The following is a 27,589-nucleotide window of genomic DNA, read 5'->3' as shown; positions in this document are numbered from 1 at the left end:
CTAAAACATAGCGTAAGGGATTTGTAAGGCTAGGTACACACTGAAGAATTTTCAGACCGACGAGTTATCTCAAAAGATTCTACCTACAACTGAAGGTCCAATCAGTCTATGTATACACACTGACATAATTTACCTTCAGATCTGTGCTCTTCATCTGGTCCTTCATCTGGTCCTCTAGTCTTCGGAGAATGACAGCACAATATTCATTCATTCATTATTGTCACATTGTTACATTGTTACAATGATTAAAACCGCCTTGTTATAGCTATCCACATGTCCTAACAAATTTCGTTAGCTTCTGTGACTCTCAAACAAAACATTCCATCTCAGAAAGAACAAATTAATTATTCCTTCTACAGCACTCTCTACATTTATACACCGGGACAATCATTGCTAGCATCAGCTGAAAAGAGCCTGACTCTGTAAACTTTATGGAGATCGTGAGCATGAGTGTATACACACTACATGATCAGTTGGTGATTGGTTGTAAATATTAAATAGTACGACCAACCAAAGGAAACGATGATCAGCACTTTGGGACGACTTTAGATCATCACGTCACTATACACACTCACACTATATCTGACCAAACTGTCGGATGTCGGCTGATTGGAGGTTTTACTATGTGCCAGATCAGCAGAGTTCTCTGTGTTGTAACGCAGAAGAAATGAGTGTACAGTCAGAAGAAGGCCACAAACCGTGACTTTGCCACACAGAGTTGAGTGACAGTACACTCCCGAGTGATAAGGAGCCTCTTACCTCTCACAAAAATTGTGCGTCCTAACATTTACTCTGTGACTAGATGATTTTTTGTAGCTGTAAATGCAGATGAGGGTAGGGTGCCAGAAATGAGTATATCTAAACCTGGAGCTTAATAAACAAAACAACATTAACTCCAGGTATCACAAGGGGTTTCTGATACTTATGACCCCACAAAAACAGAAATGTGGTAAATAAGACAGGGAAACAGGATAATAAATTGGATATTAGACTGGAGAGCAGACCGACGCTAATGAATAGAATCCAGCCGCGAGGTCTATTTATAGTCTATGCCAGTGGTTCCCAAACTTTTGCAGTTCGCAGCACCCTTAGAGTCTCCAAATTTTTTCAAGGCACCCCTCCAATATAATTATTGAGCAGTCCTGTTTTAGAAGTAGTTGGGTCAAAAAATTGTAATAAGTATTTAGGTCAGGACAGAAATACTTATTTAGTTGTATGCAAAAATGCCCCCTCTGCATCCAGACACTCTGCCCCTTCTGCATCCAGACACACTGCCCCCTCTGCATCCAGACACACTGCCCTCTCTCACACTGCCTCCTCTGTCCTCTGTCATGCTGTCCCCCCTCCTCTGCTCTGTCACGCTGCCCCCCCTCCTCTGCCCTCTCTCACAATGTCCCCCTCCTCTGCCCTCTCACACGCTGTCCCCTCCTCTGCCCTCTCACGCTGTGTCCCCCTCCACTGCCCCTCTCACGCTGTGTCCCCCTCCTCTGCCTCGCTGTGCCCCTCCTCTGCTCTCTGTCCCCATCCTCTGCTCTCTGTCCCCATCCTCTGCTCTCTGTCCCCCACCTCTGCCCCTCTGCCCTGCTGTCACCATCCTCTGCTCTCTGTCCCCCTCCTCTGCCCCGCTGTCACCATCCTCTGCTCTCCTCCTCTGTCCCGCTGTCACCATCCTCTGCCCCCCTCCTCTGTCCCGCTGTCACCATCCTCTGTCCCCCTCCTCTGTCCCGCTGTCACCATCCTGTCACCAACCTCTGCTCTCCTCCTCTGCCCCGCTGTCACCATCCTCTGTCACCAACCTCTGTCACCAACCTCTGTCCCACTGTCACCATCCTCTGCTCTCCTCCTCTGTCCCGCTGTCACTATCCTCTGTCACCAACCTCTGTCCCGCTGTCACTATCCTCTGTCACCAACCTCTGTCCCGCTGTCACCATCCTCTGCTCTCCTCCTCTGTCCCGCTGTCACCATCCTCTGTCACCAACCTCTGCTCTCCTCCTCTGCCCCGCTGTCACCATCCTCTGTCACCAACCTCTGTCACCAACCTCTGTCCCACTGTCACCATCCTCTGCTCTCCTCCTCTGTCCCGCTGTCACCAACCTCTGTCCCGCTGTCACCATCCTCTGCTCTCCTCCTCTGTCCCACTGTCACCATCCTCTGTCACCAACCTCTGTCCCGCTGTCACCATCCTCTGTCACCAACCTCTGTCACCAACCTCTGTCCCACTGTCACCATCTTCTGTTCTCCTCCTCTGTCCCGCTGTCACCATCCTCTGTCACCAACCTCTGTCACCAACCTCTGTCCCACTGTCACCATCCTTTGCTCTCCTCCTCTGTCCCGCTGTCACCAACCTCTGTCCCACTGTCACCATCCTCTGTCCCCCTCCTCTGTCCCGCTGTCACCATCCTCTGTCCCGCTGTCACCATCCTCTGTCCCCCTCCTCTGTCCCGCTGTCACCATCCTCTGTCACCAACCTCTGTCCCGCTGTCACCATCCTCTGCTCTCCTCCTCTGCCCCGCTGTCACCATCCTCTGTCCCCCTCCTCTGTCCCGCTGTCACCATCCTCTGCTCTCCTCCTTTGTCCCGCTGTCACCATCCTCTCTCCCCCTCCTCTGTCCTGCTGTCACCATCCTCTGTCCCCCTCCTCTGCCACGATCCCTCTCACTCTGCCCCGCGCCAGGCGCCAGCCATAAAAAAAAAAAAAAAACACAGAAACTTACCAATCGGTCGGGCGCCGGGACCCAGCAGCCTCCTCTCTCCTGCAGCTTGTTACTGACGTCGATATTCAGTGACAGCTGCGGGAGAGAGGAGGCTGCTGGGTCCTGGCGCCCGGCGGATTGGTAAGTCTCTGTGCTTTTGTTTTTTTATGTCTGGCCCGCGGCACCCCAGTGACAGCGCCGCGGCACCCCTGGGAGCCGCAGCGCACAGTTTGGGAACCGCCGGTCTATGCCATAGACTATAAATAGACCTCGCGGCTGGATTCTATTCATTAGCGTCGGTCTGCTTGCACACTTGCACACTGTGCAAGCAGAAGTTGGCGTCATCTGTACACTGGGTTTATTGTTTTTTTCAGACATGTTCTGGATTTGGATTACAAATATGGGGCCCCTCCTAGACTGAAGAAAAGAAAACTGCAAGCAACAAGGGGGCCTTTTTGGCCAAGAAGAACAGAAGATATTTACAAGCAGGGACTTTGGAATTACAAATTATTTTTGACATTTCAAGGTGGACTTTTGGAATTACAATTTATTTTGGACATTTCAAGCCAGGACTTTGGAATTACAAAATATTTTGGACATGGTTCAAGCCTGGACTTTGGAATTCCAAATTTATTTGGACATGGTTTTCAAGCTTTTTTGGATTAAAAACTGCTGACGAAAGAAGAATTCAGATTGGTGAGTATTTTGGGGTTTTCTTATTTTTAATAAATGTATGTGGTAGGAATGAGGGTGTGTATTGTATTTATTGGGGGTTTATTATTTTTTTTAAAAGTGTGTGGTTGTAAACAGGGTGTTGTGGTTTATTTAACATTTTGTTTTGTGTAACTACAGGTCTCAGCCAGCCCTGGGTGTCAGGGCATGTTGACACTTGTGGTTCTCCAAGTGCCAGCATGCCCTGGCTGCCATGGGTATGCTGGTGCATGTAGTTACACAAGCATCAGCATGTCCACACTGTTTATGGGAGCCCGGGCTGGCTGGGACTTGTAGTTCCACAAAACAAAAAGGCATCTGTTTTTTTAACATTACTTTCGCCGTTATTACCCTACACCCACCGCCCAGGGGTGTAGGAAGAGCCCTAGTGCACTGGGCTGGTTATTCCTAGAGGGGGAGACTGGTCATTTTTTTCATCGGACACAACTTCCTAGGGAATCCAGCCCAGCGCTGAACAGTCTGGGGTTGTTTTTTTTTTTTTTATTATTATTATTTTTTAAAACTACATTTTTTTCTTTTTTTTTTTTTTTTTCGGCGGGGAGGGCTTGGTCGTTGGTGGGGGGAGCTGGGTAGTTAAAATAAAAAAAAACATACTCACGTGATCGCGGCGCCGGCGTCCCTCCTCTCTGCTGCTCTGTGCTCCATTGCTCCAGACTGACTGAATGCCGGGTGTAACGTCATCATGTCACGCCCAGCATTCCGTCAGTCTGGAGCAATGGAGCACAGAGCAGCAGAGAAGACCAAGAAAGAAGAGAGAAGAAAAGGTAAGTGAAGGGAGGAAAACGGGGGGAGGCACAGAGGGGTTAAAAAATGGGGGGGGGCTCAGAGGGGTTAAAAAATGAGGGGGGCACAGAGGAGTTAAAAAATGAGGGGGGCACAGAAGGGTTAAAAATGAGGGGGGCACAGAGGGGTTAAAAAACGAGGGGGGCACAGAGGAGTTAAAAAACGAGGGACAAGCAGCATGGCACAGGGGGTTAAAGAAAAGAGGGACAAGCAGCATGGCACAGGGGGTTAAAGAAAAGAGGGACAAGCAGCATGGCACAGGGGGTTAAAGAAAAGAGGGACAAGCAGCATGGCACGGGGGGTTAAAGAAAAGAGGGACAAGCAGCATGGCACAGGGGGTTAAAGAAAGGAGGGACAAGCAGCATGGCACAGGGGGTTAAAGAAAAGAGGGACAAGCAGCATGGCACATGGGGTTAAAGATAGGAGGGACAAGCAGCAAGGCACAGAGGGTTAAAGAAAGGAGGGACAAGCAGCATGGCACATGGGGTTAAAGAAAAGAGGGACAAGCAGCATGGCACAGGGGGTTAAAGAAAAGAGGGACAAGCAGCATTGCACAGGGGGTTAAAGAAAGGAAGGACAAGCAGCATGGCACAGGGGGATGATGAAAGGAGGGGGCAAAGGCAGCATGGCACAGGTGGATGAAGAAAGGGGCAAAGGCAGCATGGAGGGCGCAGTGTGATCATAAGGGGGCATAGCGTGGTGATGATAAAGGGGCACAGTAATGTGTTTGTCATATCAGTGACAGCTGCTGCTTGAGAGAGGAGAATGCTGGGTCCCGGCGCTGCGCAGATTGGTAAGTGTTTCTGTTTGTTTTTTTATGGCTGGCGCGCGGCAGAGGGGGCAAATTGAGAGAGGGCAGAGGAGAGGGACAGAGGAGAGTGACAGCGTGACAGGAGGGGGACAGAGGAGAGTAACAGCGTGACAGGAGGGGGACAGAGGAGAGTGGCAGCGTGACAGGAGGGGGACAGAGGAGTGTGACAGCGTGACAGGAGGGGGACAGAGGAGAGTGACAGCGTGACAGGAGGGGGCAGAGGAGAGTGACAGCGTGACAGGAGGGGGAGAGAGGAGAGTGACAGTGTGACAGGAGAGGTACAGAGGAGAGTGACAGCGTGACAGGAGAGGGACAGAGGAGAGTGACAGCGTGACAGGAGAGGGACAGAGGAGAGTGACAGCGTGACAGGAGGGGGACAGAGGAGAGTGACAGGAGGGGGACAGAGGAGAGTGACAGCGTGACAGGAGGGGGACAGAGGAGAGTGACAGCGTGACAGGAGAGGGGCTGAGGAGAATGACATCGTGACAGGAGAGGGGCAGAGGAGAGTGACAGCGTGACAGGAGAGGGACAGAGGAGAGTGACAGCGTGACAGGAGGGGACAGCGTTGCAGAGGAGCTGGGACAGCGTGAGAGATGGCATAGGAGGGGGACAGAGGGCAGAGGAGCTGGGACAGCGTGACAGAGGGCAGAGGAGCTGGGACAGCATGACAGAGGGCAGAGGAGCTGGGACAGTGTGACAGAGGGAACCACTGGGCTATAGAATAACAAACTTTGCTTGACCTTGTGCCAGGTGGATTGTCTGCATGCGACAACATCCAGACATATAGTATATACCTCCCTAGTGACAATGACCCAGACCCATATCCTGGGGTTCCCTAAGGGGAGCTGGGAGAAAGTATAACTATCATACCACAGGTGTTCTCAAGCGGCCCCTCGTCTTGTTACTTACTGGTGGCTTCAGATCAGATGTGGTTGGGCAATCATCATCATCATCATCATTTATTTATATAGCGCCACTAATTCCACAGCGCTGTACAGAGAACTCACTCACATAAGTCCCTGCCCCACTGGAGCTTACAGTCTAAATTCCTTACTATAAACACACACTCACAGACAGACAGACAGAGACAAAGACAGAGAGAGAGGGAGAGACTAGGGTTAATTTTGATAGCAGCCGATTAACCTACCAGTATGTTTTTGGAGGGTGGGAGGAAACCGGAGCACCCGGAGGCAGGGGCGGATCTAGAAAAATGCTGTACCCGGGGCGATTTAGAGGGGGGCGATTTAGTCCCAGCCCCTTTCTAACATCTTAGGCTGCGGATGGCTGCACAGTATGTGCAGGTCCATCCAGCCGTGACAGGCAGGGACAGTGTGCTGCCCGGCTGCCCCGATCGCCCAAATAAAAATTTCTAAATCTAAAACTTCTATGGATTGTTTACTATAGTGCGCTGTGAATGATAGTCCATATTGATTGGTATTAATGTGCTTTAAAAATTCTTATAATTGTGTCTCTGATCCTTCCCATATGATTAGTACATCATTGATATATCGTCACCAGAGCACCAGGTTCAACGCCCAATTATTGTTGGTCCAAACAAAACAGTCTTCCCAGTAACTCAAGTAGAGGTTGGCATAACTGGGCGCTAATCTGGTGCCCATAGTTGCCCCTTGTAGCTGTAGGTAGAACTTCTTCTCAAACCAATAATTATTGTGAGTTAAAATGAAATCAGTGTTGGCTAAAATGAATTCAATTTGGCTTGCATTTAATAAAGGAATCTTGTTCCAAAGAATGCCTTGTGCTTTCTAAACCGAATTTGTGCCTGATGACAGTGTATAAAGAGAAAACGTCACAGGTGACTAGCCAACAATCCTCATTCTAAGTGACTCCTTTCAGAAGTTTCATTACATGAGTAGTATCCTTCAAATAGGCTTTCTGTTCTCTACCATACGGCTGCAAAAAATGTACCCAAATAGTGCGAAAAGTTTGCCTATTCTGGAGATTATTGGCCTACCAGATAGATTTTCCAGGCTTTTGTGGGTTTTTGGTAGATGATATATTACTGGTATATTGGATGCGGATTGTATTTGTAATTAAACTTCTGGTTGTTGATAATGGCTAAATCTCTTTCAGTAACTAAAATGGCCTTTAATGATTCTGAGAAGGGTATGGTGGGATTGTGGTCTAATTCCTTGTAGGTATTGGTGTCGGAAAGCAACCAGGCAGTTTCATGGATGTAGTTGGGTTTGTCAAGTATAACAATCCCCCCCTTTGTCAGCTGGTTTGATAATGATTTGATCTTGATTCTGCAATTTTTTGAGAGCTTCAGTTTCTAGACTTGTGAGGTTTACTTTTGCTTTATGTTTCCTAGGTTCAAGTTTATCTAAATCAGTGAGGCCAGTATGTTTATAAGGGATGGTGAATCTGGTGGCCTGTTGTTCAACTGGAGATTTCATAAAATATTTTTTTAAAGTAAGTTTTCTAATTAAACAGTGAATATCAATACAAGTATTGAATTTGTTTATTGTATTGGACGGAACGAATCTAAGTCCCTTGTTGAGGACCTTGATTTCTTATTCTGATAATTTGTAATGGGAAGATGGATCCTCCATCATTGCTATTTGTTTCGATTTTCTGGCCTCCTTTCTGGCCTCCATTCTGGCCTACCCTTTTACCTCTTCGGAGCCGCTTAATTTTCTTTTTTGGGTTTTGATTGTGGTGGCTGCTAATTGTGTGCCCAGGAATTTCAGGCCTAGGCCTAAAAAAAATACTTATTTTTGAAAGGGGATTTGGATCCTCCTTGGACTCGTTAGGAAGGTCTGTCTGTGAACCTTGTATAGATGGTTTAATCAATGGCATATAGTATAATGTTTTATTTGTGTTGTGTGCCTGATAGTCGGGGCCCTTATTAATGGATAGCAGACCGTTCGGTATTTCAAGGGCCTCATCTATAATGTCTGGGGGGGCAATTATGTCCTGGAGTCCACCAACCTCAAAAGACTTGAGGGCTAGTTGTTCGTACTCTAAATTGCACCCAATAGAGCTGGAGATCGAGGTATCAGTACTATTAGTGGTATCTGCCAATGTAATAGGGGTCTTATCATGTACTCCCTTGCCTTTCTTGTGAATCAAGGTTATTTATTGTTGGTATGTAAGGCCCATTTTCTTATACGGAAGTCTAGTGGAAATATCTTTAGTCTTGGTCGGATGTGTTCCATTGCCAGTGTCAGTGTATATATGTTTCTTATGTGCCTTAATCTTTTTAATACCATATTTATCTCTCAGGTATTTGTTTTTTTATATTTATAAGTGCATCCTCTTTCTTGTCTAATCGTCCCTTAGTGAGTGTAAGTAGGTCTTGAAAGACCGGGTCTTCTTTAAGTATGCCCAATTCTGTGTCTCAGTAACCTTAACCTCCAGTGTGTTAAGGTGGTGTTGATTTGGGAGACAATATGATTCATTAGTTTAAAATAACAATTATTTAGTATCCTCTGCCAGTTGGTCATGAATAATTGATTATCTTTGCAGTGGGTGGGTCATTTGCAAATCTTAAACCCTTTGGACACAAACTGTTCAGAAAGACACTTCTCAAGTGTGAATATGTCCCACCACATTTTCATCTCCTTGTACAGGAGCTTCTCAAAATGAAGGAATAGGTGGCAATAATTAGTTCCTTCCACAGTGGTCTTATGTTTATGGTTTGCACTGGGAAAGGTAGCATGTGACTGTTGTTTCTGTTGTGATCTAAACCCTAAAGGGTCTATGTATCTAGTGGGTGACATGGTTATACAAGTGTGAGAGTGCAGCAGCCCTCAATGGATAAACCAAGATAAATGAGGTCTAGAGAAAAATGTGCTCTCTCCAGGTGGGACGCTGGAGCTGAACAATCGAGCGGCGGCGGTTAAGCTGCTGACAGATGTGTCTGCGGACCCTTTGGTAGGCCTGCAGCTTGAGTTCATTAGAGATGTATCGACCACCGGGGAATGCTGTCTATGCCCTTGGTCAGCACCCTGAGCTCCCGTCTGGCAAAGTGGTGGACCTCAACTTTGCTTTCTCTCACTAACAATCCAGTACTCTGCTCTGTGATTGGTTCGCAGAGCACGTGTGGGCGAGCTCACGTTACTCACGGATCTTTTCTACACTTGTGTGCAAAATGTCTGCCTGTCATTCACTCATCGTATCCTAGCAAAGAGGGGGCAGATCAATGAGAAATGTACTCCACTATTCGCAATTACTGGCACTGGTAATTACAGGCACCTGATAACAGGCCCTAGATTTATAAGTGGGGTAGTTTTTGTCCTAGCTGAGTTGTAAATGTAAGCGTAAAAATTGAGATGTAACTACCAGAAAAAGCAGACAGTAATTTACTTATGGTTTTAAATGTGTCCAATTTAAAACATAACTTGGTGATATGATTTTGATAAGGTTCAAAGTAACACATTTTTTGGGCCATAATTTGCATTATGAATCTGGTCCTACTATCCTCACAAACTTAATGAAAACTTAAATTTTAGGCAACACAGAAGGTATAGCGGTGTTATTGACAGTGAGTGAGATTGGAGGCCAGTTGTTGACTCTGGCATGAAGGATAATAATGAGCTCTGTAGGGGCGAATTCAGAAAGAGTGTGGTTTTCAACAGATTGTGGTGAAATAAATAGGTCAGGGAAAGCAATGTACATTTGGGTGTCCTCGGCGTAGAGGTGGTATTGGAGGGCAAATGAGCAAATTAGTACCCTAAGACAAAAGATGTACAATATTAAAGTACAACATTTAGAAAAAGAAGGAGCCTTGCGAGACCTCAATAGACAGTGAGAGTGGAAGGGAGAATGTGCCTACACTACAAGAGCGGTTAGAGAGGTAGGAAGTGACCCAGGAACTGTGTCTAGATGGACAATAGAGTGAAGGATGTATAGGAGCAGAGGGTGCTAAACAGTATCTAAAGCAGCAGAGAGTTACAGGAGAATGAGTATTGCAATAAAAAAAAAAAAAAATTATAAACACAATTCCAGTAATCAAATGAAACACAAAATAAAACAAACTGAAAATACAAACTCCTTTATAAAATAAAAAATTACAAATATGAAATACAAACACATGCATGTTGGTTTTATCTCATTGGCTGGCGGTGTTGAAAAGCAGGTCATGCTGGAACCCATAATGGCTGTCTTCTTAATCTGATTAAAATGTTAAAGAAAAAGCAATCAACCTTAGGCCATTTTGAAACAAAATATTACTTTGTACACACCTATACTTTCAAGCTGTAAAATCTACAATTTGTTGCCTTAACTGTTACACAGGTCCCCCACTAACCTAAAAGGAACAACATTGTTAACTATAGATACTTATATGCTGCAAAAGGCAACGTCTTCATGTCTTGATCTTCCTCCATGAAATTATCCTTGCCTCACCTCCTTTGTGCTCCAACTGACAACTGGGTCATAAGGTATGTTGGAATAAATTACAAACATTTAGCTATTTATTAAAATGGTGTCTGTTTCTCACTTATCCTCAAAATTAAAGAGAATGCAAGTTTTCTCCATTAGAAAACATTGACAAATAAGTGTCTTAAAATCAATAAACACACAACACTTAGTTTATGTACTTTACCTGGGCAGAAAAGAAAATTCACATGGTGAGTCAGATATATGGTTAATACAAACTATGCTTAATTACTGATTAATTTTCAGATGAGGCAGATATGTCCCAGATAAGGCCTGGTAGTACATCAATGAAAGCCTTTAGTTTGGCGTATTTTAACCTAAACTGTAACAATAAAGTTTCATCATTATTTTTCTAAGTGTTATGTCTATAAAAGTCACATCTGATAATCTCAGCAGTGGCAGAGGCAGCCCTTACAGCATGATTTCAAAATTGCAGATTTCAAAGGTAAACATTTGTTTAGGTCCAAACTTTTTGGTGCATGCATTTGTATATGTTTTGAAAAATGAAAAAGGTCTTTACTTTCATCACCAAACAACAATTGTATTTTTAGAATGTTAGAGAACTTTAAAAGTGTGATACAAACCACATTAGAAAAAAAAATTACCTTGCAAAATAGTCTGGAACCTGGAGTGTCCTGCCTCCACAGTTTCAGAAGAGCTGGGGATCTGTTGGATAAACATGCAACATGGAGAAGTGCAAAAACACATAAGAATCATCTTAATAGATATTAGATTGAAAAGCTTCACAACACCCCCCCCCCCCCCTCCCAGGAAAAAAAAAATGGGTTAAAATTTATACTACAAACAACACATTAAAATACACATTACATATGAACATAGAGATGCACTGTTATTGTGGAACATAAAATATGTACAAACACAAACTTTTAAAGTGTCTATAAAAGAGTAAGCTAAAATATAACTAATAAAATATCACTATACAAATCCACACCAATAACCCCCACTATAGACTGCTAAACAATTTCAAGGGTGCATGAAGCAGTCATTTATAGTGAATTGTAATGAGACAAGTATATGCAGGTGTATGGCCCACTGTGGTATCAGATGACGAGATCTGATGCTGAGTTTATGCAACGCTAGTGTCACATTTGTAGTTTGAAGATAGCGACTGACTGGTATTACCGCAACTAAACCGGGAGGCGTGGAGTCTAACACATCCCTGGTTTTTACCAGAGACCCCCGCAAGGAGGTATGGGCTTAGCTAAGTCACCATTACAATGGAGTGTACACAGGATGGCCCAGGCCGAAGGAGGTACCAAATCATAAGGACAAAGGGGTACTCAAGGAACAAGCCGAAGGTCAGAATAAATTACAATAAACAGGAACAGGGAGAAGGACACTGGACCGATGGAGACTGGTAAACCAATACTCTGCCAATGAGCCAGAGAAACAGAGATCCTAATATACCTGGAAATGGCCCCTGATTGGAGGAGAGGAGTTTCGGCGGTCAGAGCACATCTGACCACCGACAGAGCCTGAGAAAAAGAGTCCTGTTGCCTAGCAACGGGACACGGCTGAAGTGCGCATGTGCGTATTGAAGGGAAGCCCAAAGCCGGAAGGAGCGTCCCATTGCTAGGCAACCGGGACACACATAAGAGAGCAGACAGGTGGCCGTTCCCTGGCACCCAGGAGTAGTGCGGAGACGGCGCCTGAGAACTAGTTACAGAAATCTGTTGTTTACTTTTATAATGATTAAAAAATGTTTGCTTTTATTTCTGATTGCGAATTATTCTGAAATACATTAGCATAAACTTTCATATTTTAATTTTTAATAAACAAAACATGATCTGTTATGTCTGTTACTAAGAAGGTGTGTGCAATTGTTCATTTAATTATGCTCATTAACACTTTAGGTTGCCACTAGTGCCTGTGTTGTATGTTTGTTACAATCTGAAGTATGTCTTACTGGTTAGACAAATGAGCTGGCAACAGTAGGGTCATGAGTTCGAATCCACAGTCATGCCTCTATCTGTGTGAACTCTGTATATCTTCATGTTTCTGTGGATTTACTCCCATGTGTCACTAGAAGGCTACGCTAGTATATGTTTTTTTCCCATGTGTCACTATAGAAGACTACACTAGTATGTGTTTTTGCGTTTGCTCTGTCTATAGCATTGTATCGTGCATTAATTTGTATGTTTGCGAATTACTAGCCGTTAAATTCGCATCCACAGTTATTTATAGTTCAAAATTACACATGACACATTTTTCATGTCGGAGAACAAGAGAATGCGTGTGTGCAGTTCTTTATTGTGTAACCTTAAACCTTTATGTTGGTAGTAGTGCCCATGTTGTGTTGTATGTTTTTTGGAGCACTATAAGCTTAGTTGATGGTTTATGTACTCACATATATTCTTACCTAAGAGCACTTTAAAACATGGTGCTTAACATTCAAGTCTATATAATGTGTATAATGCTCAATCTGCACATTGACTTAGTGGTTAGACAATCCACTTTTCATCAGTGGGGTCATGAGTTCAATTTCTTGAAATTTGAAATTTGTGTGGCGGTACAACACAGACAAGCAGCTGTTCCAATTAATTTGAATCCAAACAAATAGAAAGTATCCACAGATAAAAGCAAAAAAAAACCAAAGTGACAAAAAAAGAAGTAAAAAAATAACAAATAATTTTAAGTCAAATTATTATTATTATTATTATTATTATTATTATTATTATTATTATTATTATTATTATAATTATTATTATTATTATTATTATTATTATTATTATATTATACATAAACTAATTCCCATAGCCAAATATTTAAACTGTGCATGTACCAAGGATTTAGGGCTATAGTATTGCATTGTATAATTATTGACATTAATAAAAATTATTAAAAAAGAGAAAAAAAGCTTGTTATGAGAGAAGTTCATGCTCAGCTTTTTGTTCTAGCCTATATTATTCAGATATTGTTTCCACTTGCATGTTGGCTTAGTGGTTATACAATCCACCTTTCAACAGTGGGGACCTGAGTTTGAATCCTCACTAATGGCTTTATCTCTGTGGAGTTTATATATACTTCCCATGTTTGTGTTGATTTTCTATGTGTCCCTTATACAAGAGTACACATGGTTTAAGTTTGCACAATTTATCCGTTCAGTTTTAACAAATTAACCTGTTTTGTCTTTCATATTATTATTAGGGTATTATTATTAGACATTTTTTTACAATATCAAAAAATGTATATACTAACTATTATATATTACACACCAACAACTTTACATCACAATTTATTACAATTGTGCATCCACCATGGTTTTTTTAAAAAAGAGTATTTCTTTAATGTTTGATATTAATATAAATTAAAAAACAAAAACAAAATGAAGTGTATTAAGATGTATGTGGGGCATATTTAGTTGTGAGTGTTTTAAATGAACAAAGTTTTTTGAACAGTTTAGTGTTATTGAGCGCTGCTGCTCTAGCTGCTTTGGACTTAAACATGACCTCGAGCTTCCTTAAGTTTAAGCAAGAAGTTAAGATATAACTCTGAGCATTTCTGCTTAACTATCCGACGGATCTGGAGGTAAACGCCTACTCTTCTTAAGTCAGTACGATCTCCGCCCATTTCTCTCCCTTTCCCAACCCTTTTGGGAGAAGATTTTTGTAAACTCTGCAAAAAACAGCAGATAGGATCAGTAATAAATCAGGCCCATCGACTTTAAAACAATTATACTTGGACATGGTGTCCCGGATTAGCTTGGCATAGTAGTTATGGCTGTTCTGAAAAAATGTCTGTCTTTTTAATTGTGGAATTTGTGTAAACTAAATACACTTTCAAACCTATATGTGGGTTTGACTTAAGAAGTTCTGGATACAATTTTGGCATATAAATAAAAGGTCTGCCAAGCAGGATGACTTTCAAGTTGTTGATATGTGCAAGCTAGTCAAAATTCTGTTTTAATCTTTTGATAGAGAACTTTGTTGATGCTGTAGATTTAGAGACTGCTCTTTTGCCAGCAATAAAGCAAATGGTCATTTTTAAAGACGGCACAAAGTCTTTATGTCTCGGAAGTAGGTTAAGAAGCTTTATACATGCCAGCGTAGACATCTCGCTCATACAGAGAGGATGCATCATTGAACAAAATAAACAAATATTTTTATACATTTCTCAAAGCCTCTGTTACATAGACATATTTACTTTCACATATTAAACATTATTATCCTTCATTGATTCTAAAAATATACATAATTTCATACTTCTGAAGGACAAAGAAACAATACTTCAATATCAGCACATTTCAAAGTCCCAGTTTTCACCTTCAACACAAGTTGATTTCATAAAGCACAATTTTCTTCATCATCATAACATAGGCAGGAAAAAAACAGCATGAGAAAGAAATTTTACTTGCTGAAAGTACATCTGGCAGTATTTGTATTGCATGATATGTCTTATTCATATGAGTAGATTCATTGATAAGTAATGTTAGCCCATACGATTCACAGAAAGATTTAAGTGAAAGAGATGCCTGAGAAGTACTCCACTCCACCTGCCTTCTCCGCTTGCCCACTGGCGCTGCATCCGGTGGCGGCAGCGGTGGCTCCTTGCTCCCTGCGCAATTCTCACTGACTGTTGGAACGCGATGACGTCACGCCCAACAGTCAGCAGTATGGAGCAGGGAGCAAAGAGGAGCAGTGCAGAGAGGAGCCAGGACACAGAAGAAAAGAAGAAAAGGAAGAGAAGAAGACAGAAGAAAGAAGGTCATAGAAAGGTGTTTTAAAGAGATTGGACAGGAACAGTGTGATAAAGGGAAACTGGATGAGGAATGAGGGTACACAGGGTGCTGATGAAGGAGGAGTCAGTGTGATGATGGGGGGTACAAGGTGATGGAGAGGACACAGAATGGGGGCACAGTGTGTTGAATGAGGTCACAGTGTGATGGAGGGAGCACAATGTGAAATGGAGGGCACAGTGATTTGGAGGGCAAAGTGTGATGGAGGGGCACAGTGTTATATGGAGGGGGCACAATGTGATATGAAGGGCACAGTATGGTGGAGGGGTAAAGTGTCATATGGAGGGCACAGTGTGATATGGAAGAGGCACAGTGTTATATTGAGGGGCTACGGTGTGATATGGAGGGGCACAGTGTTATATGGAGGGCAGAGTATGATGAATGGGGTACAGTGTCATGGAAGACGCACCATGTGATGAATGAGGGCACAGTGTAATAAAGGAGGAGGAACAGTGTGATGAAGAGGCACAGGGTGGTGATAATTAAGAGAACAGTGTGATGATGGAGGTGGCATAGTGTGATGAAAAAGGGTGTATTGTGATGATGGATGGGCAAAAGTGGGAATTCACTAGAGAGTGGGAATAATAGGAGCAGGAACAGGGATAGATAGAGAGCATCAAGGAGTAAGGGAGGAGTGAGAGAATCAGGATGTGAGGCCCACGGGAGAGCAAGGACGGAGGGAGAAAGGGAGATACCTGCAATGAAGATAGGGGCACATAGAAATAGAGAAAGGAAACAGATCAGGAAAAGATAAAGGGTAACATGAAATATATGCGGGAGATATTTTGAAAAATGTTATTATAATATTATGGAGATATGAGGGAATATGTAAGTACACAAAGCAAACAATAGGGAGAGGTGGAGGGACACAGAGGAAAGGTAATTTGACACAGGAGAGGTGGGGGACACAGGGTGCATCATTTAATATGTTTTCTATTATACTATATAGTGTTAAAATGCATCTAAAATTAATTTCACTCAATCAAAATCCCTAACCCTTCTGGGGGGTTAGGGGAACCCCAGGCCCCCCGGCGTTCATTTCAAAGTGGAAGGCATAACATGAATTGTATAAGGCCTCCATAAGTAGACATACTTGTAGTATGGAATATGAGTCTTCTGGGTGAAATCCATCTGACACTCTAGCAAAGGTATGGTGCTTAAGGTGCTAAATAGGTTAAAACAAGACTACTATTTCCATAATTAAATTAGAAAATTATGAAGTATAATATAGGTAATACTGTACTTTAAGCGATGTACAACATACCAACCCCCAGCTGCACTGAAACAAGAAAGTGTTTGATATTAGAGCAGTAGATGGTATATGGATACATGATTAGGACCAGAGAGCCACTGAATATCAGACAGGAACTAAATATTTACACCTTTCATAGCTTATCTAATTAATCTAAAAGGATCAAAAAATTACAGGACAGGAGACAAAGAGGTGGACATCAATTATCAAATTATATTGGTATCCACATAAATTAGGTAGTATCACAGTGATTGTTGTTTTAAACATTCAACTTCAAATTCTTCAAATTCAAATTATGTGGAGACCAATTATCTGTCCTAGAGAAATTCAGGGCCTCATTTAGAGTCGGACACAAAGTCCATTTCAGGCACATCCTGCACATTTCCACTGATGGGGCATGTGCAGTAAGCAACAGTTCCGTCTGCTTTTCAGATGCAAGTGTACACTGCGACTGCTTGTGTCTTAGTACGAGGGAAAGGGTGGTACACGGAGTTATGTAGGCGTGACCGTGAATAATTCAGATACTATGGGCGTCTACCCGCAAAAACTATCCCAGTCGGATCAAGACGCTGGCGGAACACACGTCAAAACAAGACTGAAAAAGTGCAGCAGGAACTAGGTGGCGCAAGTAGTTAGCTAGCTGCAGGAACTGGTCGCAACTTGGTAAGGTATTATAAGTGGGAAGCAACTGGAGTTGCATGCCACTCCTAATACCCTACCAAACTGCGGCACACTCCCACTCCTACTCTTTCATGTAAGTCTTAGATGCACATTGCGTCCAACTCTAAATGAAGCCCTAATTGATCAATGGGAATAAAAACAATCATTCCCTATATGATCACCATATACAGGGACATAATATAATTTGTATTGTCATATATACTGAGACATATAAATCATCGGTCCAAAAAGTTATAAGGGATATTATTAGATCCACATATATAGAGTAGTTTAAGTGATATTCCTCCACTGGCCCTTTATGTGTATGTTAAAATGTAACTGAGATAATAAGGTGGTATACACCTATTTTATAATCGGTTTCCATACAGCAAGCAAGACTCCCCTCTGTATTTATATCCACTCATGTATAAAGTGAATCCCCCTCCACATATTTTACACAAAAGTGTGTGATCAATCGCTGTGATGAATTTGGGTAATTATTGGGATGTCAAATGTTATTGTACCTCTTATTTGATATAACCTTCCATATCAATTTGACTAACACTGATATGTACGCCAGGTCCCACAGTGGGTCTGTTATTTTACTTTTAATCTTTCTTTTTTCACTGTTTTCTTACTTTCACATTTATTTTTTTTATATTTTGCCTAACAACCAGTATGATCAAATACCAATACAATTTTAAATGATTATAATAAAGATGTTGTTTCAATGAAATTCTAAAAATCTATAGAACATAAATAATATGAAGCATCTTTTCATTAGAACAGGAGTGCTCGTCATACCAATCTTGACTTTGTGGATATCTTTATAGATAACCCATCTTTCTGTGTGTCATGTCATTGTATGTAATGTGTTTATGTCATGATACCCTTGGTGTACAGAGCTGCATAATATGTCAGTGCTTTATAAATAATGGATAATAACAGTAATAGGAATGGTAAGAGAGGTGTCAAACTCCAAATACATTATATACAGTAGATGTAAATGGACAAATTAATTTTTTCACTGGAAATCTTTAAATAAGAAAATGCATTACCTTAAGAGAATGATGGACAACACGCTGCCCTAGGGCTGGCCCTCTTTGTGGCCCCCAGTACATCCCTGCTTTATGCCCTGTCAATCCATTTCTCTGCTTTATGTCCAGTCGGACCTAGGGTAATATACGGCCCTTTTGAAGGTACGAGAGGTGCACATATGACCCTAGATACGGGTTACCCGTCACTGCCTTTTGACATATGTATGCAATATCAGACAATTAGCTGGGTAATGCCCCATGTGTGGTATCAAAGCAACAGTGAAGCCCAATAATGATCCTATCAAAATCTATAGAAAAGGAACCAGTTATGTTAAAAAAATGCAATTGGAAAATGATCCCCATGGGAATGTGTCTTCAGTCATTTTCACTAACCGGCCACAGCCGTTGGAAACAAATATGTACATATACATACACATTTCTTTATTAGTCCACTAAACAAGCATCCTCCTCACCACTGCAGCAGAGAGCCTGCTCATTAACGCCAGGCACCCATTTTAAATCTATTAGAGAGAATTTCTAACACTAGTTAAAACACATGTAAATCACATGTGCTTGTTGCAAGGATTTGGAGCTCACTGAAAGCTTCCACAATGTATTATTATACCAGCAGAATGTAGATCACAAATAGAACTCTACCAGCCATTAGTAACAGTGGTAGTGAGTGCGGTGATACTTACAATGATTATTTCTAGCGGTATACCTGTTAGCATGCATTTAAAAGCATGTAGTTCTGATAGTGGTTAATGAGGTCTAATGAAGCCTCTAGCACAAAAACATGATAAGAATGAATGTATAGAGGGAGGGCTATCCTTGATGAGTTAATGCACAACTTCACCCTGACAAAGTCTTATGTAGACAACCCAAGCAATTTTCATTTAGCATGTCATAATATTATTGTATTTCTGCTGTTCATGCAGCTTTTCCAAGTGTTGTGCCAGTAGTATTACATCAATTGGAGACTGGCATTTTCAGTTAATGTAGAGGCAAGTTGTTAATTTTCTGCAGATGCAGCAAGATGATATGAGCAGTGAAAGAGTAATTGCAGTGAATGCAGATTTACATGCAGTTCCTACAAGACACTGCACCACATCTTGTCAGTGCTTCCCAAAATGTTTCCCATCTATGACATGAGAAAAGCACAGAATGTGTGTGTGACTGGATCACTGATAAATAACTTCTGGTATAAATTTATTTAAAGGAAATAGCGCAGGGCGCTTATTTATATGATTGCACATGCACTTATTTTTGATATTGTGTATATTTTGGTAAGGGAAATCTTTAATTTCTGAGACCAGGGGAAGAAATTTGCTTCTTGTTTAACCTTGCTAATGGAGATGCATTATTTCTTAAGGTGTATATCTGATACAATAAGCCTTTGTGGATGGAAGTCTTTTGTGTGTTGTGATGTGGGGAAGTGGCTTGTTTGGGGTTTGTACTTTTCTTTGGGAATGTGTATTCTGGATTGTCTGAAGAGGGGCCCCATGCTAATTAGATGTTTTGATGTGTGAAGGTTCAACATTGAAATCAGGAACTTTTAATTTAGACTGGCTCCTAGATCCTCTGCATCTGAAAACCATATGCAGGACATCACAGCATCTCTAGAATTTCATAGATAAGTGTAAATATTGTTGGCTTTGCAATGCATGTAAATCCATGTTTGTGTAAAAAAATTGCATCTTGATTCTAAAAATAGCCTGTGTCGAAATCAGTATAAAAAGCACTGTCTTGTACACTGAAATGTTCTTCTTGTTTCATCTGACCTGATCACTGCATTCAACCAGTTTGAGAGCAGATAAACATCACTTGCTTCAAAGATCTGCTTGAAAACATCTTCAATATTGCTGTATTCCTGTGACATGCAGATTAGACCTAAATCTAATCCGTTCTCTGGCCGTTTTTGAGGTTGGACCCAGCTTTTCCGGTACCACCGCTCTGCCTGCTACCCTGCAGCTCTGGTCAGTGACATAGGCCAGGGGGGATTCATCCAAAGCACCTTTGATCCATAGTAAGAGCTCAAGAGTACCAGCCCAGGCACGCCAGTAACGGGGTACACATGCAGCGTCAATTATTCAGAAGAAACCCGGTACTGGATGCTAGTAAGGAGTCCAGTGGTGGCAGCATTTGTAAGCCCCTCCTACAGCGGAAAGAGGGCGCTTTTGTGATAACGAAAGGGCATGATGGCAAAGTAAGCCCAGCATAGGCAGGCCATCCTGTCACAGTGTGAGATGTCATGCTTCTGCATGAATGTTAGTACCACTGCCACAGTTACATGTTCCACTTTAAAAACATTGGAGTGACCTATTCAGCCAAACCCAGCACCAAACAAATACAAGGTATTGCTCCAGGGACATTTATAAAAACTTGCACTGCAAATGTAAATAATGGGCAATTTTGCCCACCAACTTGCACTTTTTTGTAGTCTTTCTGTGTGATTTTCTTTATAAATGTTCCCACAGTGTAACTGCACAGACACATTTTTCAAATAAGAAATAAAAGAAAGAGTTAATGAACTAAACAATTAGCTTCAAATTTTATTTTGTAACATTACATGATAGAGAGCTTTCAAAGATACGTTTTTCAAAATAGTACACTTAAAAATATGTTTGGCATTAATACAGTTATGTCATTTAGTTAACAAACCAAATGAGCATACAATATTGTCTTCAGACAATAACACCAATAGAGGATTTATTAATTATGCAGAACTCAGTTAAATTTATTATGGCCTTTAAATATCACATTAAATAAATTTCTTAATCATAGCTAAGTAGATAAAAAATGAATATCAACTATGTATACAAAAGTGTGTTCAAAAAAGAATGTTAACAAAAAGCTACAAATTATGACGTTATAGCTGGCTGTATGGAATTGTAGGCATGTAATCAAACGGTTTAACCTGACTGCAGAAGAGCTGCATCCTCTTGTAAAAGGACTAGTGATGTCACAAGGCGAGGTTTAGTCAAGCTCTGGGTTCTCCTACACAGCTGAAAATTAACCAATCATCTGTCGGGGGTGTAGATGCTGCCACTGTAAACGTTATCTGCATATGAGGCAGGGTTTATCATACTGAGAAGCAGCGGCTCGCAGGGAGGCCCCTGTACCCTGCACTTTTACTAGGGATTGTGGCAGCTGACTGGGTGTGTGTGCGCTCCCAGTATTGGATACTAGCACCCTACAAACGTTCACCTTGTTGAATTGGAAGGTTATGGAGGTACAAAGGAGACAACTGATCCATGGATAGAGGCGGATCTGTCATGGAAACAATGCCTGAGCTGCTCCATTCAATGCAGCTTCAGTGTGAGGCATGATCAGCCTCCCTGTATTCAGAAGCAGTATTGTTTCCAGGCACTACTGCAGAGGCGCAGGTCCTTTCCTCCTCCCTTGGTAAAACACTATAAAGGGTTGCTTGGCTTCTGGAAAGGACTCATGGGGGAGTGACATTGACATCCTCAGGTCCTCGCACGTATTGTGACAAATAGAAATACCATGTACTATATTGCAACTTATGCTACGGGATTCCTCATGCTGCACATTAGAGGAATTTAGCTGCAGTGTGCATTGAGCCAGCTTTTTCTATTGAGTGTTGATTGGTTTCATTAGCGGTTATAGGGAAGAGGTGTCCGGCTATAAATCACAATGGCTAACGCAAGAAACATTGAGCTGGAGCATTTCGAAGAGAGGAAGAAATGGCAGACGCAATCTAGGAGAGGTGGAGGAGGTCAAAGCAGTAACTCCGGATCGGGACCCAGGGGCAATGGATTGGTTCCCAGCCCGGCACACAGCGCCCATTGTAGCTTCTACCGCACCCGCACCTTGCAGGCACTCAGCTCGGAAAGGAAGGCCAAGAAGGTGCGTTTCTACCGCAATGGGGACCGCTACTTCAAGGGGCTGCCCTACGCCGTGTCCTCAGAGCGTTTCAGGTCCTTTGATGCGCTGCTTATGGAGCTCACCCGCTCCCTGTCTGACAATGTCAGTCTCCCTCAAGGGGTGCGCTGCATCTACACGCTGGACGGCAGCAGAAAGATCACCAACCTGGACGATCTGCAGGAAGGTAATTTTATATCAAGGAAACCATAGTTTGAATTAAGACAGTACTGACACCTTAATTATTTCTTTAGTTTAAATATTGCATTTTGTATATTTATTCAGCTAATAAGCTTTTTATTTTTGAGGTATATAATGTCTCTGGCTGCTGAATGACTGTTTAATGATGACTCGCAATCCAATCATGCACCCAGCTGAATATGTTACCTGAGCAAAATGGCTCTTGGTTTTCATTGTAAGCATTAGTATTCTGGGACTTGCTCTTGACAGAAGTGAGTGACAGGCCATGGAAGTAGTACTTGCTGTGTGAAAGGGAGGGAATGCACATGGTTCCACATGATTCTGAGGATTCCAGTTAATTTAGCAGTTGTAGGGATTACACAAAAGCTATCTAGTTCAGAGATATGTCCTACAGCTGTACAGTTCAAGAAAAATGTATGACTATATAGGCTTTCCCACACTCCCCATGTGATGTGAAATCAATGACAGGAAAGCAATAGCAATATACTTGTTTATGCACCAAGAGGGGATCCACTGACATCACAGGCAATTAGAGAAATCTCCAGTGGATAGTAGAGATTAAACAAATCCATTTATGGGTCTTAAGCACTAATTGGATACTGTACATTTGCACTTTTTCTGTATCTTTCCATGGCTCCTGTATTTTGGCAGATAGAAACCAGAAATAATGGAGCTTGTGTGTCTGGTCTCGTTTGTCATCTCAGGCTTTTCTTTTACCTAGACTAAGCAGCAAATCATCTTCTGTAATCCTCCAATCAGCAGGTGGTCCAGATAGCATCTGCCACCATCACACACCAGTTGTAGTGTTTATCTCTGCAATATTGCACATTTATTACTTGCACTTATTTTCTTATTCATGTCCTTTTATATAAATAATTTTACACTGTTATCCCATATTATTAATAGGGTATTTTGAATCTTTTGCTTCATGTGCCTTCAAGAAGCATTGAGCCACTTGTTTTCACATGTACCTAAAGAAGTTTGTGATTCTTTCTTTAACTATCCTTTCTATTTAATTCACTGGGATATTCTTATTTCAAGGATTTGATCATACTTGTACATCCCCTTCTCTGCCCCTGAGTTCTAAGATGAATGCTCTCTCCACTACATTGTATTCCTCTTTTCTCTCCTCTGTCAGTGTAGAGAGTTTTCAGCAATGAGAGTGTTGGCGCTGGACATTCTCTTCAGTGATAGTAATGAATAAAGTGTGATCTTTGGGGTCACAAGAATAGGTCCCACACTGAATCACTACTAGGGGGGTTAACCCAAAGTGGACAGGCCATTTATCTAGGAACCCTCTATAAAATTGGCTTTGTTAAACTGGTTTGCAATGACATGACTATAACCATAGCAGCCAAACTTCTAAAACCATGAGAAATACACATATATATCTAAGGGACACTTCAGTCACCCTGGATATTGATACGTTCAGGTAATGATTTTCAGGGACAAATGCATACTACCTGGGATTATCTGTAAAAATGTGAACAGGTAGTTGCTGTACAAGGTTATGGATTTGGATGAAGTAGTGTATGACTTCTGTGGAGATTTTTGGAAGACAAAGGTCTTCGCAGAATGTCGGTATGGGTTTGGTTCAGTCATTTATAACTCTGCCCCTGTCTAAACTCCAAAATTGAAATTTTAAGATTGTAATTCTGAAGGTAATCCAGATTGTTCAACCTCTGCAGCTAAGAAGTACAATATTACCTCTGCTTCATTGCATCAAGCTGTAGCCCCTCTAAGTTCCTAATGGGATTTGATACAGGTCAAAAGCTGGTGTCATTTGAGCTGCTGTGACATTACTGTCCCTGTCCTTTGCTTGAATTAACCAATCGGTATAGTGCATTTGTATAAAGTAAGTCTACAAGTATGTCAGTCATGCTGTGTATACACTATTAAGAGAGCCTTTTGACCCCAACATGACAACCTATGATGGATGAGTGAAATATAAGATTGTGCAGTTAAATATAAATATGTCAGTAATTGCAAATGTATTATTCAGCTCAGCAACAACAACAACAACAGAATACATTTTTGTCTTTAAACCAGTAATATATAGTGGTAAAGCAAGTTATAAATCATATTGTATTAATGGCTATAAAAAGTTATGCAAGTATAATGTTGATCCAGCAGTCAACATTGCATTACATTTCTTTCTGTAATGGCTGTGATAGAAGTTGAAGTGACACCTGGCAGATTAGTATTATGAAGAGTCTGATGTTGATTGCTGTACACTTTAAATGTTGCTTTTTTTGTTTTGATTTTCTTAGATCTGTTTAAGACTGAAAAGGAAAAGTCTCATTTAAATTTCATGCCATGTACTTTAAAACATTTGTGCTAATTTGTAAAACAGACACATGAAAGGCTTCCTCATGAATATTATTCGTGTTTCTTAGACATTACTTTAACAGACTTGTTGTTTTTTTTTTACATAATATTGTCACTGTCATTTTTGGAGCAGCAATTTCAAATAAACTAAATTAAACACATCTCAAAGTTGGCAATGCTTTTGTCTTTAGTGGCTGTTGCCCAAGAATGGAAAATTAGAAACTTATTTTTCTATTGGTTGAAAGATCTGTAAATACATTGACAAGTGGAAGCTTATTCACATATTTCTACTTTGTTCTTAATGCATTTTGGAACAAGATGATGCACATACAAAATATACCACTTTGATTTGTATTAGTCAACCTAGTGCCTTTGTAATGTTTTCCCAATTGTTCAGTTGAATTATATCAGTTCAACATACATTAATGATTTTAAAAGCATGCACTTTTGTTACATTACCTAGAAAGCACCCAAAAATACAAAGGTAAATATAGCTACAACTACATACTAGTGTTACTAATACCAATTTTACCAACTGGTCATATTTTACTTTCCACAATTGGGTATATCCGTCACGTAGGAAGATTGATCACTTTCATGTCACTATACTGTGAATTGCAGCAATGCATTTATGGTAATGTAAATGTTCTAAAACAATGCTGTCATCTGGTGATCTTATTTGACATTTTTTGCCATTCACCTTATTTGGTGGGTAATAATTCCCAGTTAGTTAGAGAAGATACCAATAAGTAACCAAATAGTGTAGCATCACAGGTTACTTTAATAGAAATAGGAAAAAACAATATTGCAGGTACATTAAAAATAATACAAACAGGTTATCTGTAATGTGGGTGTCCCAGGAGATTGCTTCTCATAGAGTTCCCTCTTTATTGCTGCAGTTCTTGAAATTCAACTTTGCAAGTTCATAGAGGTTAGATATATAAACAGCCGGTAGTGGTCCCTATGCATTTCTTCCCCATATCATGCCTCTGGACTGCATCAAGGGAATGAAGAGACCTCCCTGGACACAGTGGATGTTTTAAACTCTATGTACCACATAATTATACAAATAAAACAATGTGCTGTGGGCAGGGCCGGACTGGCCATCTGGCACTTCTGGCAAATGCCAGAAGGGCCGATGGCTATATGGGCCGGCCCAACTCCCCCTGTCTTCTTGGTGGCTGGAGGAACCAGCCACCTCTGCTGCGCGCTCCCCAGCTCCCTCCCCCGTTATGCTGTGCAGCCAGTTACACTGGTGAGTTTCCTGTCTTTTTTAATTTGTTTTTGTTTTTTTACTGAAGACGGGGGGGGGGGGGGGGGGTGCCGCGATTTTCGGGCGGGGGTGCCCGCGATTTTCAGGGGGGGGGGGGTCGCGGGGGTGCCGCGATTTTCGGGCGGGGGTGCCCGCAATTTTCAGGTGGTGAGAGCCAGGGAGTGCTGGGAAAGGGGGTGAGAGCCAGGGAGTGCTGGGAAAGGGGGTGAGAGCCAGGGGGTGCTAGGAAAGGGGGTGAGAGCTAGGGGGTGCTTGGAGAGGGGGTGAGAGAGCCGGAGGGGGTGCTGGGAAAGGGGATGAGAGCCAGGGGGTGCTGGGAGAGGGGGTGAGAGAGCCGAAGGGGGTGCTGGGAAAGGAGGTGAGAGAGCCGAAGGGGGTGCTGGGAAAGGGGGTGAGAGAGCCAAAGGGGGTGCTGGGAAAGGGGGTGAGAGCCAGGGGGTGCTGGGAGAGGGGGTGAGAGAGCCGAAGGGGGTGCTGGGAAAGGGGGTGAGAGAGCGGAAGGGGGTGCTGGGAAAGGGGTTGAGAGCCAGGGGGTGCTGGGAGAGGGGGTGAGAGAGCCGAAGGGGGTGCTGGGAGAGGGGGTGAGAGAGCCGAAGGGGGTGCTGGGAAAGGAGGTGAGAGAGCGGAAGGGGGTGCTGGGAAAGGGGTTGAGAGCCAGGGGGTGCTGGGAGAGGGGGTGAGAGAGCCGAAGAGGGTGCTGGGAGAGGGGTGAGAGAGCCGAAGGGGGTGCTGGGAGAGGGGGTGAGAGAGCCAGGGGGTGCTGGGAGAAGGGGTGAGAGCCGAAGGGGGTGAGAGAGCGGAAGGGGGTGCTGGGAAAGGGGGTGCAGGGAGAGGGGGTGAGAGAGCCAGGGGGTGCTGGGAGAGGGGGTGTGAGAGCTGAAGGGGGTGAGAGAGCGGAAGGGGGTGCTGGGAAAGGGGGTGAGAGAGCTGAAGGGGGTGCTGGGAGAGGGGGTGAGAGAGCTGAAGGGGGTGCTGGGAGAGGGGGTGAGAGAGCGGAAGGGGGTGCTGGGAAAAAGGGTGAGAGCCAGGGGGTGCTGGGAGAGGGGGTGAGAGAGCCGAAGGGGTGCTGGGAAAGGAGGTGAGAGAGCCGAAGGGGGTGAGAGAGCCAGGGTGGTAGGGGGTGCAGGAAGAGGAGTGAGAGAGCCGGGGGTAGAGGGTGCAGGAAGACGTGTGAGAGAGCCAGGGGAGTAGGTGGTACAGGAAGATGTGTGAGAGCCAGCGGAGAAGGTGGTGCAGGGGGTTAAGTGAGAGGGACAAAGGAGAAGATGGTGCAGGGGCATAGGTAAAAGAAAGTGTAAAGAGAGAGACATCTTAAGAATGGGAATGTCAGGGATGCAGCCATCATAAAACACAAGTAGTAATGAAGAATGGAAATGCACAGAGGGGACAAGTGTTAAAAAAAAAAAAAAAATCAAGCCTTCATACTCCATTCACTTATATTTTCTATACCCCCACTCCTAAATTTCTGCTTCGACCACTGCCCTCTATTCCTGCTCCCGACTGCCTGTGTGAGCTGACAGCTGCTGATCCCTCCTCGCCCAGCGCGCCCACTAGGAGAACAGAACACAGGATGCCATAATCAGGTAAGTTCATATATTTTCTCGTGTGCAATATGTTTTTAGCCATCCTTTCTTGAACTGGGGACACTACAGCATATCCAATAATGTTTAACACTATGTATTGCTCATTATTGCGCTGTAATGTTTTTTGCATATTTATCTGTACAGAGATTTTTAATTAAGAGGAAAAAACATTGCTTGTCATAAATTTTATCTGTA

General features: G+C 42.7%; 1 protein-coding gene across 3 annotated transcripts in view; it reads left to right on the top strand.

The window, feature by feature from the left end:
- Positions 1-21,180: 21,180 nt before the first annotated feature.
- The window catches only part of DCLK2 (doublecortin like kinase 2), a 74,391-nt gene continuing 67,982 nt past the window's right edge, over positions 21,181-27,589 (top strand). For all 3 annotated transcript variants that reach the window (XR_012688587.1, XM_075198902.1, XM_075198893.1), the window contains exon 1: positions 21,181-22,196. Coding sequence is in view for 2 of the 3 variants with exons in the window: in XM_075198902.1 (XP_075055003.1) it covers positions 21,782-22,196 (415 nt within the window). In the remaining variant the exon portion in view is untranslated. The remainder of the gene's footprint in view (positions 22,197-27,589) is intronic.

The sequence above is a fragment of the Mixophyes fleayi genome, chromosome 1, assembly GCF_038048845.1.
Source record: "Mixophyes fleayi isolate aMixFle1 chromosome 1, aMixFle1.hap1, whole genome shotgun sequence".
NCBI classification, from domain to species: domain Eukaryota; kingdom Metazoa; phylum Chordata; class Amphibia; order Anura; family Limnodynastidae; genus Mixophyes; species Mixophyes fleayi.
The sequence above is the reverse complement of the archived record's forward strand: the minus strand, read 5'-3'. Positions and strand labels throughout refer to the sequence as shown.